Source organism: Sapajus apella, unplaced genomic scaffold (assembly GCF_009761245.1).
Source record: "Sapajus apella isolate SASKATOON/1434 unplaced genomic scaffold, GSC_monkey_1.0 scaffold722, whole genome shotgun sequence".
In the NCBI taxonomy this organism is placed as follows: domain Eukaryota; kingdom Metazoa; phylum Chordata; class Mammalia; order Primates; family Cebidae; genus Sapajus; species Sapajus apella.
In genome coordinates this window covers 1-13,562 of record NW_022437648.1, presented here as the reverse complement: position 1 = coordinate 13,562, position 13,562 = coordinate 1, and the positions used below count along the sequence as shown (strand labels likewise).

Genomic DNA, 13,562 nt, shown 5'->3' with positions numbered 1-13,562 from the left:
GTTTGCAGCAAAATCTACTTTCTGAACCTGTTCAGTATTTGATGAAAATAGCTGAATGTTCTCACTCAGAAATTTTAAGTCTTGGCCCTGAACTCTAGGTAAATTTATCACTGCTAAGCCATCAAACTGCTGTGTGGTAGGCAGGGTGAGTCAGGGTATTCTGTTTCTATTTCTGTCAAAAATCCATGGAACTGCTGCTGCTGATGGCCAAGTCCGTGGGAACAAATGAAGTGCACTGGTGACTACTGCTTCAGTGACATGGTAAGCTCATATATTTTGAAAAGCTCCTGCTGGTAATTAATACAACGAATAGCCTTCAAATGCCGTATATTTTCACAAATGGGATATTTTTTCAATTAAGCCCTTTTCTTTTCTTTGAGATAAAAGGCTGTTTGTCACCCAGGCTGGAGTGCAGTGGCGAGATCTTGGCTCACTGCAACCTCTGCCTCATGGATTCAAGCAATTCTCCTGCTTCAGCCTCCTGAGTAGCTGGGACTACAGGTATTCGCCACCACGCCCATCTCTTAATTTTAGTAGAGACAGGGTTTCACCATGTTGGTCAGCATGGTCTCAATCTCTTCACCTGTGATCTGCCTGCCCCAGCCTCCCAGAGTGCTGGAATTACAGGTGTGAGTCACTGTCCCCAGCCTTATTTTTTAAATTCTTTGTAGAGAGGGGATCTCATGTTGCCAAGCTGGTCTCCAACCCCTGGCATTAAGTAATCCTCCTGCCTCAGCCTCCCGAAGTGCTGGGATTACAGGCACAAGCTACTACATCTGATGGCAATGTTTATAATGAATCTGAATTTGCTAACGAAGGGGAAAATTTACCATTATTTTCCCCCAATGACTCCGAAGTCCTATTCGCAAACAAATGAATTGTAGAAAAAAAGTTTATTTGCTGGTTATTGTTTGAATCTTGAAATACAATTCCTCACTGATGATACTGGTATAAAATGGTGCTTATTAGTCCATGCCAGCCCAATGAAAACTAATTTAAAATTATTTGTAAAAATGAGTCATTTTTGAATCTCTATTAAAATCTGAATACATAAATCTGTGCTAACACTGGAACTGCCTTCTCACTCTACATATAATTTAACTTCCAGCTTCAACCATGTGATGTTGAAATCTAAAGCGCCCTCATGAGTTAATGTCCCTGTCAAATCATGCAGACGGACAAACAAGACTGGTGGTCTTTAACTGGTGGTGACAGTAAAGGCTGCAGTTTAGTACTTAAACCTGCACTTAGTGGTCACCTTTCTATCCAGGCAGAGTAACTAAGGAGAGCTATGAAATGTCAAAAGAAAAACAGACAACAGGACAAAGAGGCAATGTCAGCCAAGCCACTGCAAACCGGTCTGCACCCTTGTATTTCAGCCAAGGGCAGGCAATCCAGAATTACAGACTGCTTTCCTTAACTGGACCAAACAGTATATTTTTCCTCTGACAATCTTGTCAAGGGTTGCATATCATTGTTCTTAGTAAAATACAAAGTCCACCCTCATAAAAATATTATATTTTTCAGAAAATATAATACATTAAAAATCACTGGTTGCTTTTTCTTCGTCTTTTCTTCCGTGAATGCGTAGGTGTTTGAGTCCTCTGTATTTCTTCTTTTACACAGGACACGGGCTGTTTGAAAACTATTTCATTATCTGTATCATCTTCATTCATTTCAGTCACTTCAGATTTTCGTCTCTCCAAAAATGTTGGTGTACAAACTGGTGTGGGTCCCTGGATTCAACAAGTAAAGATTATAATAATAAATGTAGAACAAGATTATGACTGTACCCAAAATACCACCTCTGTTTTATTTTTACAAGTGGTACCCCATTATTTTAGGCCTGTTTCTATCTTTTGGTGATACTCTTGTAAAGAATAAAGAACTCAGATGCTTATCAAACGTAGTACAGAAATGCACAATTAATTGGAACTTAGCATGTTCCATTATAAGGTGTTACGCAGAAAATTGCTAAATCAACAATAAAGATCTACCAAATGTGAGAATATTCAATTTGAAATCTTAATATGAGAGTAGCAGAAACTGCCTTTCTTTCTTCAGATTATCTGTATAATACCTGGTGTCCGGAATATTGGAGACAACTTTACCTGGCTATCCAGAGTCTTCTCAGGAGTGTCAAGAGTGCCTACAACCTTTTTCTTCTTCTTACGTAAAACCTTAAAATAAATTTTAAAAGATATATCAGTTTGAATATTGATCAGTTATAGTCATCTTAAATGTTTTCCTACTTATCTTTCTCTAATATCCTGGCATGTAAAATGATAAAAAAAATTTTACCTGGCCTTTTGTAGACTTCTGATGATTAGTTTTTGAAATACTTTCCGTTTTCTGTAAAACCTTTAATAAAGACGTTATAAATTAACAGTCTCATATCTTTTCTTTTTAAACTTAGCATTAGATCCTCATATATATTATCAGTAAATCCTCCCTAATGACAGAGCATTTCAATTTAAAAAGCAAAACTCATCAATACAGTGAATAATCTCAAGTAAAGGGCAAAACTAGGAGAAGCCCAGCTGAGGAACTGACAGAGCTGCAGAGGTTGAAGGGAAGGCCAAAATCTGGAGCTCACTGATTCACAGAATCCTGAATTCAGGAGGCTGGAAGCAGGAAGAACGTGCAAAGGCAAGCCACCCTCATCTCCCCTAAGTCACAAGCAAAGTTCAGGGAAAGCAGTGCTCGCATGCCTCTTTTCAAGCTTCACTGTCTCAGTTCCCAGATGGGTTCACAAGAGTACCAGGGCCTAAGGTTCAGTCAAGATTATCTCCTTAAAGGACACTTCCTCTTCTGTATAATGGAAATAACAGAATCTGTTCTCATGTTTTAGGAAGAAACTACAATGCTTCAAAAGTTTAGTCAGACCAGGCACAGTGACTCTCCCCTGTAATCCCAGCACTTTTGGAGGCTGAAGTGGATGATCACCCGAGATCAGGAGTTTGAGACCAGACTGGCCAACATGGTGAAACCCTATTTCTACTAAAAATACAAAAAATTAGCCAGGTGTGGTGGTGCACACCTGTAATCTCAGCAACTCAGGAGGGTAAGGCAGGAGAATTGCTTGAACTTGGGTGGTGCAAGTTGCAGTGAGCCAAGATTGTGCCACCGCACTCCAGACCGGGCAACAGAGCAAGACTCTTAAAAAAAAAAAAAAATTAGTTAAAAAACTGGCTGGGCATGGTGGCTCACACCTGTAATCCCAGCACTTTGGGAGGCTGAGGTGGGCAGATCACCTCAGGTCAGGAGTTCAAGACCAGCCTGGCCAACATGGAGAAACCCCATCTCTAAAAATACAAAAATTAGCTGGGCGTGGTAGTATGCACCTGTAATCCCAGCTACTTGGGAGGCTAGAGGCAGGAGAATCGCTTGAACCCAGGATGCGGAGGCTGCAGTGAGCCAAGGTTGTGGTAAGCACTAGGCTAGGTACTTTACGAGATACAAGGCCACCCCCTCCCCTCCCCACAGCAAATCACAAAAAAAGATTTCATGAAGAAATATTTACCAAAGAAGGAAAATCATAATCAATTCCCTTTTTAGCTAGTTTCTTCCTGAGTAACCTTTCTTTCTTTTTAAATCGCTCCTCCATCCGTAGCTTTTGTGTTAGTGTCCGATTCTGATTATACCGTTTCACTGATGGGTATGACGGCTGTTTAAATGGAACATTCCAGTCTTTAAAGAGTTCTTTATGTACTTTTTTAGGTGGCATAAGACGACCTATTTTTAAAAAGAAAAAAACATAAAAAGTTTCAACCAAATGGTAGTAAGGGGATTTTAATGTTAACTTTAGAATCTCCCCAGTGCCATTCCTCACATATATCATCATGACGTGGCTGTGTACAGTGGCTCACACCTGTAATCCCGGCTTCTCTCACAGCAATGGGAAGTGAATAGAGAGATGCTACCTGGGCAGCCTTGTCAGCTGTGAGCTTGGGTACCTAAGATGGCCACATGCCACCACGGGCACAGGGAGGCCAGAAACTTCGCTCTGCCTCCCAAGGGCAGCAGGATCTGGAGACGGATGCTCTCTGCACTCTGTGGACTGCAGGGTTGATGCTGCACTGGCTCCTTTCTGCAGGATGAATTTCTAATCTGGTGCTGTCACTCCTCTACGCCTTCCAGCTTCTCTCGTGTGGAAGAGCTACAGCCACTGCCATTTAGATGGATTCTGCAATGCGATTCCTGACCTTTGCTGCTATCCCACTGCCCTCAGGATGAATTCTGAACTTGCTGACTTAGAAAGCCTTCAGTAACCCGACCTGAAGCCTATTCCTGTTCCCTGATCTCTTGCTACTTTTCCTCACATTCCCTCACAGCCAAATGGTCAGGCACCTCTGGTTTGGCATTCACTGTCCCTCAGCTGGGAATGGTCTGTCTTCACTTCTGTCCCTTCACCTGGCTGGCTCCTGTAGAGTCTTCAGGTTTCAATGTCAATGCTCTTTCCCCAGATAAGTCTTTCACAGCCCATAAGCATGGGTTAGCTGCTCTTTCTGTGTGTCCCCAAGGTAACTTGTCCAGTTCCACTTAGGATAAAAACAGCTCTCATGGCTGGGAGATTTTAAAATTCCAATTAGAATCTGCCTGCGATACACACTGAAATCCTTGCACCATTCTGTAAGACTCATCCACAGAGGAAGTGGCATGTCCAAGCAGTTAAGCAAGCCGCCCTTCCCACCATCACCCACCAGCAGCAGGCACCCAGGCAACCCTACTACCACAGAGACAGGAGCACTTACACTCCAAGAGCCTTTCACCAAACAGGTAGTTGTTCATTGTTTCAGCAACTATCTTGGCAACATCCTTACACTCAAACTCCACAAATGCATAGCCTTTGCTGTTTCCGGTCTGCAACAGAGAATCCGCCACACAAAGCAGAACAATTAGATTTGAACGCATTATTAAATTCCTAAAATGCCATTATTTTAAATAGTGTATATAGCCCCTTATCAAACATTATGACACATTTAATTCTAAATTCAATTCACATATTCTGGAGACTGTTACAGGAAAAAGAAAAGATGCAAGAGTCTCAACACAGCTGATTTTCTGGTATTCTTGGGATTTTTATTACATATGATAAATATACAATTCCTATGGCTGGAATTTATTCAACAACAACACTGCATTGTATAAAAGTCTTTAGTTGGGTGTGGTGGCTCACGCCTGTATCCTAGCACTTTGGGAGGCTGCGGTGGACAAATCATGAGGTCAGGAGTTCGAGACCAGTCTGACCAACATGGTGAAACCCCATCTCTACTAAAAATACAGAAATTAGCCAGGTGTGGTGGTGTGCGCCTGTAATCCCAGCTACTCAGGAGGCCGAGGCAGAAGAATTGCTTGAACATGAGAGGTGGAGGTTGCAGTGAGCCAAGACTGTGCCACTGCACTCCAGCCTGGGCAACAAGAGCAATACTTTGTCTCAGCAGCATGGGGAGGGGAAAGACAGATGGTGAAGTGGAAGACAGACACTACGAAATCCAACCAAGTATACCACCACTGTAAACCGATATAAATCTTTTGGGAAGTGATTTGAAAATGTTATGTAATTAAAGAAAAAAAACTTTACCCAGTAATTCCAGAATGTTGGAAATACCAAGCAAACAGTCAAAATTAGAGCGAGCTTGGCTTTACTACTCAAAAATGCTGGAAATGGTAAATTTTCATGCATCTCCTCAGTGAGCAGGATTTTTATAAGACAAAAATGGCCAGAACTCTTCAAGAAAAACCAAACAAGCAATAAAGGGCAAGGAGACTGTTCTAGATAGGCTTAGAAGCTTTAACAAGTAAATGTAATGCACACATCTTGACAGGGACTCAGAACAGGTAATAAAAAAGAATAGCTAAAGACATTTTAGGGGCCAGTGGCTCACGCCTGTAATCCCTCCACTATGGGAGGCTGAAGCGGGAAGATTGCTTGAGACTAAGAGTTCAACACCAGTCTGGGCAACATAGAGAGACCCTGTCTCTACAAAAGAAAAATAAAAAACATTGTCCAGGTGTTGTGGCACGCACTGGTAGTCCCAGCTACTTTGGAGGCTATAGTGGCAGAACTGCTTGAGCCCAGGAGTTTAAGGCTGCTGCAGTTAGCCATGATCCTGTCACTGTACTCCGGCCTGGGCAACAGAATGAAATCCTGTCTCAAAAACAAAATAAGGCTGGGGGTCGTGGCTCATGCCTATAATCCCACACCACTTTGGGAGGTCAGGGGTTCGAGACCAGCCTGGTCAGGAGATCACCTGAGGTCAGGAGTTCGAGACCAGCCTGGCCAACATGCTGTAACCCCATCTCTATTAAAAAATACAAAAATTAGCCAAGTGTGGTGGTGCATGCCTGCAGTCTCAGCTATTCGGGAGGCTGAGGCAGGAGAATCACATGAACCTGGGAGGTGGAGATTGCAGTGAGCTGAGATTGTGCCATTGCACTTCAGCCTGGGCAACAGAGTGAGATTCCTTCTCAAAAAACAAAAGAAAACTAAAACACACAAACAAAAAACCATTTTGGGAACTGGAGATACACAAAGATAGTGCATTATATACCATTATACTGTGGTTATATTGAAAGATATGTCCTCATTCTCAGATTTATGATGAAGTATTTAAAGTATTATAACTGCCGCTTTTTTCTAATGATTCAGGAAAAAAAAAGTGTATATAAAAACAAAAAAGTGAAGCTAATGTGTTAGGATGTTAATAATGGGTGAATCCAGGTGAGGACTGTAGAGATGATCATCCCACTATTTCTTCTACTCCTCTATAGCCTAGAAATAGAAACACACAGCTGGGGGAATAATTACTATACTGCAATAGGGAAAAACACTTGCACTTTTCAAACTCAGAGCTTGACCTTTTTAGGGGGTAACAGGATCAGTTTAGGTCACAAGGATACTAAACAAAAACAAAACAAAGCTAGGCCAGTCGCGGTGGTCACACCTGTAATCTAAGTCCTCTGGGGGGCTGAGGTGAGTGGATCACCGGTCAGGAGTTTGAGACCAGCCTGGACAAAATGGTGAAACCCTGTCTCTACTAAAAATACAAAAATTAGCTGGGTGTGGTGGCACGCACCTGTAATCCCAGCTACTTGGGAGGCTGAGGCAGGAGAATCACTTGAACCCAGGAGGTGGAGACTGCAGTGAGCTGGGATTGTATCACTGTACTCCAGCCTAGGTGACAGTGTGAGACTCTGTCTCAAACAAAACAAAACAAAACCAAAACCAAAACAAAAGCCTGACTAGAATGAAATAGAAAATCATCAAACAGGACAAGTTTAAACATTGTCTCATTTGACTTATTTCAGTTATGCTTACATGCATCTGTATGTGTGACGGTTTATACTGTGAAACTTACTTTTTTTTTTTTTAAACCCTTATCTTCTTTGTGATGGTTAAAACTTACTTCTTACTGAGAACCAAGGTCTACAAAATACTCTTCTAAAAAAATCTGCCTATACCTGCATAAAGACTTCACAGCAGCTTCATCTAAAGAGTTAAGAGTAGTAAAAAACCTAATGTGGCCGGGCGCGGTGGCTCAAGCCTGTAATCCCAGCACTTTGGGAGGCCGAGGCGGGTGGATCACGAGGTCAAGAGATCGAGACCATCCTGGTCAACACGGTGAAACCCCGTCTCTACTAAAAATACAAAAAATTAGCTGGGCATGGTGGCGCGTGCCTGTAATCCCAGCTACTCAGGAGGCTGAGGCAGGAGAATTGCCTGAGCCCAGGAGGCGGAGGTTGCGGTGAGCCGAGATCGCAGCCATTGCACTCCAGCCTGGGTAACAAGAGTGAAACTCCGTCTCAAAAAAAAAAAAAAAAACCTAATGTTTGGGCTGGGTACAGTGACTCGCTCATGCTGTAATCCCAGCATTTTGGGAGGTCAATATGGGTGGATCACCTGAGGTCAGGAGTTCGAGACCAGCTTGGCCAACATGGTGAAACCCTGTTTCTACTAAACATACAAAAATTAGCCAGGTACAGGGGCAGGTACCTGTAATCCCAGCTACTCAGGAGGCTGAGGCAGGAGAATCACTTGAACCTGGGAGGTAGAGGTAAAGTGAGCCGAGATCGCCCCACTACACTACGGCGGCCTGGTGACACAGTGAGATCATCTCAAAAAAACAAAACAAAACAAAAAAACAAAACCTAATGTTCCGTAGGGGGGTCGATAAACTTCAGTTACCCAAGTAACAAGCAACGATGATAACAAAGGCACTAGAGTTACAGGAATAATGCTCACATTACTGAACAAAAAAATTCAGCTGAAGGAAGATAGAAATAATAGAATTTTAAAACAATACTATATGTACATTTATATACGTAGTAAAAACTTATATATAGCACTGAAAACTGAATTTGTGAATTTAATTCCTTACTTAAAGGAGAACGTGAAGAACATTGGGAAGGGTACAAAAGGGACCTCAATTCTACCTATAATCTGTATCTTTAGGACAACTAACAGATGACGGATGCACACCCTATGCCCTAGATGCTAAATCGAATAGGTGTCTATGGCTACAACCCATTAAAGTTTACGTGTGGGGAAAAAATAAAGTGGGTAGGCTAGGTGTGGCAGTTCACTCCCGTAATCCCAGCACTTTGGGAGGCTGAGGTGGGTGGATCATCTGAGGTCAGGAGTTCGAGACCAGCCTGGCCAAGATGGTGAAACCCAATCTCTACTAAAAATACAATTAGTCAGGTGTGGTGGTGGGCACCTGTAATCTCAGCGACTCAGGAGGCTGAGGCAGAGAACTACTTGAACTTGGGAGGCAGAGGTTGCAGCGAGCCGAGATTGCACCATTGCACTCCAGCAGCCTAGGCCACAGCGAGGGTCCATTTCAAAAAAACAAAAAAGAAAGTGGAATAAAGTGGGTCACTACTCTTGAAACAAGCTACATACACCTTTTTCTCATTAGAATGCAGGTATGACACAACAGTAATTATATAGTGTTTGCTGTGTGCCAAGCAATAAATCTAAGGATTTTATATTCATTATTTCATTTAACCTTTGACTAAATACTTCTGCAATGTTTTACTCACATTTAACAGATCATAACACTGAGCATGGTATGGTCGTATCACTCTAACTAGTAAGGGCTAGAGCCTGGCCCTAAAGCTTGGCCGTCCAAGTCCAGAGTCCTTATCTTTATTCACTATATAAACCTTTGCTATTATAGGGATGCTTGTACCAAAGGCTAATACAAAAAGATGGATAAATCTGGTCCTCATACTTAAGTTCATTTACCAGCACTGTCCACTTAATGTAAGGATTTGCAGCAATGTAAAAAACAAACTTTTACAGTAATACTGATTTTGCTCCTGTGGCTGTTTCAGATTCTAAACCTCAGCCACTCTCCTTTTTGGAATGAAATCTGATAAGCAATAATACGTAAGTGAACATGCTCTTTAATGTCAAAGATAATACACACTTGAAAAACAAAACATTAAACGCAACTACAGAAATCTTACCCTTTTACTTCTGGACAGTCTGAACCGTGTCACAGTGCCAAACTGGGAGAAATAGGAAAAGATCTGGGTTTCGTCAAGTAGGTTAGGCAGGTGGCGCACATAGATGACTCCAGGAGTAAGTTGTTCTCGTTTTTTTTGCTGAAAACATAAAGACCAGGTAAATTAAGTATTCTTTTCTTTTCTTTTTTTTTTTGAGATGGAGTTTCCCTCTTGTTGCCCAGGCTGGAGTGTAGCGCCCCAAACTCGGCTCACTGCAACCTCTGCCTCCTGGGTTCAGGCAATTCTCCTGCCTCAGCCTCCCGAGTAGCTGGGATTAAAGGCGCCTGCCACCACGCCCCGCTATTTTTTTGTATTTTTAGTAGAGACGGGGTTTCACCACGTTGGCCAGGCTGGTCTCGAACTCCTGACCTCAGATGATCCACCCTCCTCGGCCTCCCGAAGTGCTGGGATTTACAGCTGTGAGCCACAGTGCCCGGCTAAAGATTTTTAAAATAAGAAAATCACACTGCAACAAAGCTTGCAAAACTCCTAGTCCTAGCCCTCGGCCCAAAAACCTACTCTGCATTTCCACTTACCATAGCCGTAATTAAAGAACTGGCTGTTTAATGTCTCTACCCACAAGGGCCGTGGCTGAGCAGTAGTCGACTGTCTTTCCACCGTGGCACCCCACCACTCAGTAAAATGTCAGTGCTCAACAACTATGTCAATCAGCGGATAAGCAAGGACATCTCTGAACAAGCCAGTTTAGATCTTCTGCCCGGAGAACGCTACATAACTGTATCCTTCACTTTGGATGCACACTGTTTACTCGCACTTTATCGAAAACGTTTCCAGACGACTGTTAACTCTCACAGTACAGATGAGCCTTTCAGCGTCTCAGTCGTCACACCCTTACCTCTGTAACAAGAACGCCTAAGTTTCCCGGTGTATTTTATGCTAAAAACCACAGAAAGAGGCCGGGCGCGGTGGCTCAAGCCTGTAATCCCAGCACTTTGGGAGGCAGAGGCGGGTGGATCACGAGGTCAAGAGATCGAGACCGTCCTGGTCAACATGGTGAAACCCCATCTCTACTAAAAATACAAAAAATTAGCTGGGCATGGTGGTGCGTGCCTGTAATCCCAGCTACTCAGGAGGCTGAGGCAGGAGAATTGCCTGAACCCAGGAGGCGGAGGTTGCGGTGAGCCGAGATCGCGCCATTGCACTCCAGCCTGGGTAACAATAGGGAAAACTCCCCCAAAAAAAAAAAAAAAAAACAAAACCCCACAGAAAGTATAAGGGATGTCAGGGGCCCTAGTCAGCAAGTGCAACTTGGCAAATAAAGTATTTTGATAACTCTCAGATCTCCGACCCGGCATACAAACCTCCCGAAAGTGATAAGTCTGGGGCCCCCATTTTCGGAGGCAACGCGGCAGTGACAGCTCTAACCCGGAGATAACCTGCGGTATGGGAGCCCACTCCCTCCAGCTGGCTCCTTCCTCCGCTTCCGTCACCCCAATGCCTCCCCCTTACTCTCCACATGAAGGCTCCAAGTCCTCAGCGGCCAAACCCCTCCATAACGTACTGACCAGCGTAAACCCTTTCGTCTGGGAAACCGTGGGCTGCAAGCTCAAGAGGTCGGTCCCTGATTCAGGCGAATCCGGTTGGGAGACCCTGGAGGTAACGAAGGCGAGCGCGAAGGCAAGAGGAGCCGGGCCGGGAACTGCGCGACCCCAGAAACCCCCTAAACCGGTGCGTCTCCCCTACTCGCAGCCTGGGCTAGGGCGCTTGCTCACCTGGGTTACGCGCTTGCGAACCTGCGCCACCTCCTTTTGAAACTCGGCATCTTCTTGCGGGTTAAGCGACAAGACTGGCGCAGCCGGACCAGAACACGCCGCCATGCCAAAACCGGCCAACACTAACTCCACGCGGCGCTCCCGGAAACGTCGGGCTCCCAAGTCCTCCGAGGCGGAAGTAGAATCAGGACGCGGGCGCCGCGATCCGCGGGGGAAGGCGTGGCGAGGGACGCGGAGGGCGCAGAGTCGGGCCCCGGGTTGGAGCTCAGTGGTGCGGCGGAGCGGGGGCGGGGCACGGGGGGCGGTGAGGCAAGGGGGCGGGGTATAAAGTGCGCCGGGGCAAGGGCGGGGACACGAGGCGTGGTGAGGGGCGGGACAGGAACGCGCGGATGGACGGGGGCGTGGCCCCCGGCGTGAGGCAAGCGGAGGGCGGGGCAGGGGGCGTGGCGAGGCGCGGGGGTGGGTCTGGGGCTGGTCCGCGGCGAGCTCCAGTGCCCTCCGCTGGCTAGGCGCTGAGTGGCTTCATTTAAGAGTGCCTGAAACTAGCCGGGCGCTGTGGCGCGGGCGTGGAATCTCAGCTACTCCGGAGGCAGAGGCGGGAGTGTGCGGGGAGGCAGGATCGCCCCATTGCACTCCGGCCTGGGTGACACCCAGACTCGGTCTCAAAAAAAAAAAGTGCCTGAAACAATTACATTCACGCGTACTTTCAAAGGAGGTCTAAAACAAATTTCAGAACAATACCTGTGCCCTGGACATGCTGCTCCCATTCCTTAATTTGCTTATTTATTCTGTTTTTTTTTTTTTTTTTTTGAGACGGAGTCTCGCTCTTGTTACCCAGGCTGGAGTGCAATGGCGCGATCTCGGCTCACCGCAACCTCCGTCTCCTGGATTCAGGCAATTCTCCTGCCTCAGCCTCCTGAGTAGCTGAGATCACAGGCACGTGCCACCATGCCCAGCTAATTTTTTGTATTTTTAGTAGAGACGGGGTTTCACCATTTTGACCAGGATGGTCTCGATCTCTTGACCTCGTAATCCACCCGCCTCGGCCTCCCAAAGTGCTGGGATTACAGGCTTGAGCCACCACGCCCGGCTTGCTTATTTATTCTTTTCATTGAGAGGATGTTTCTCTCCTGTTGCTCAGGCTGGAGGGCAATGGCGCGATCTCGGCTCACCACAATCTCCGCCTTCCGGGTTCAAGCGATTCTCCTGCCTCAGCCTCCCGAGCAGCTGGGATCCTAGGAGCCCGCCACCACCCCCGGCTAATTTTACATTTTTAGTAGAGACGGGGTTTCACCATGTTGGTTAGCCTGTTCTGGAACTCCGGACTTCAGGTGATCCACCCCCCTCAGCCTTTCCAAGTGTTGGGATTACATGCGTGAGCCACCGCGCCCGGCCCTAATTTGCTTACTCTTTCCCTCACTAGGGTGTGAGCCCCTCTTGTGTTCCTCCATCCGCGGCCCTTAGGGAACAGACAGCCTGGGGGCAGCATGGCTGCTGAGAGACCGAAGAGCCACTTGGTGGGGGCGACGGTGGAGCTGAGCCGCAGGGGGCAGGGGTGAGGGAGGCAAAGGCTGTGAGCCTGGGAGGTATCTATCGGAGGTAGTGGGCTGCCTCTCTTGGCACTCCCTCCCAGGGCCTCCACCAGGCCCACGGGCCATTCTTCTGGCACACACACCCTGGGCCGCCCTCACAGCACGAACCACGGCTATCCCCTGACACCAGCTGTGCTTGATCTGTGGCCTCACCTCCTGCTTCCTCCGCACTCCACTTCCCACCCTTCCTTTCCACTCAGTTACTTACTAGTATAATCGTATTTGAAAGGTACAAACAGGCCGGACACGCCTGTAAATCCCAGCACTTTGGGAAGCCGAGGTCAGTAGATAACTTAAGATCAGGGATTCGCAACCAGCCTGGCCAACATGGTGAAACCCCATCTCAAATATAATACAAAAAATTAGCTGGGTGTGATGGTGTGCTTGTGATCCCAGCTACTAAGGAGGCTGAGGCAGGAGGATCGCTCGAACCCAGGAGGTGGAGCTTGCAGTGAGCCGATTGTGCCATTGTACTCCAGCCTGGGTGAGGGGGCGAGACTCCATCTCAAAAAAAAAAAAAAAAAAAAAAGGACTCAGGTATAACATGAAATATATGATTAAAAATATATATATGTGGTAATAAATAATACTTATTACATGTTTGCATATGTAAGATATTATTGTAAACATTTAAAATGTATTAACACATTTCATCAGAACAACTGTATGTAATACGTATTACTCTTCCCATCTGAAAGATGAGTAAACGGAAGACCAGGAAGCT

The 13,562-nt window shown here is 45.7% G+C and overlaps 1 protein-coding gene across 1 annotated transcript; it reads right to left on the bottom strand.

The window, feature by feature from the left end:
* Positions 1-876: 876 nt before the first annotated feature.
* LOC116546254 (MKI67 FHA domain-interacting nucleolar phosphoprotein) lies at positions 877-11,424 on the bottom strand. Its single transcript, XM_032272561.1, has 7 exons — positions 11,247-11,424; positions 9,475-9,612; positions 4,755-4,863; positions 3,524-3,735; positions 2,302-2,361; positions 2,112-2,180; positions 877-1,736 (listed from the first exon to the last, which is right to left on the bottom strand). The coding sequence occupies exons 1-7, from the start codon at positions 11,349-11,351 to the stop codon at positions 1,548-1,550; spliced, it is 882 nt and encodes a 293-aa protein (XP_032128452.1). The 5' UTR covers positions 11,352-11,424; the 3' UTR covers positions 877-1,547.
* Positions 11,425-13,562: the final 2,138 nt, after the last annotated feature.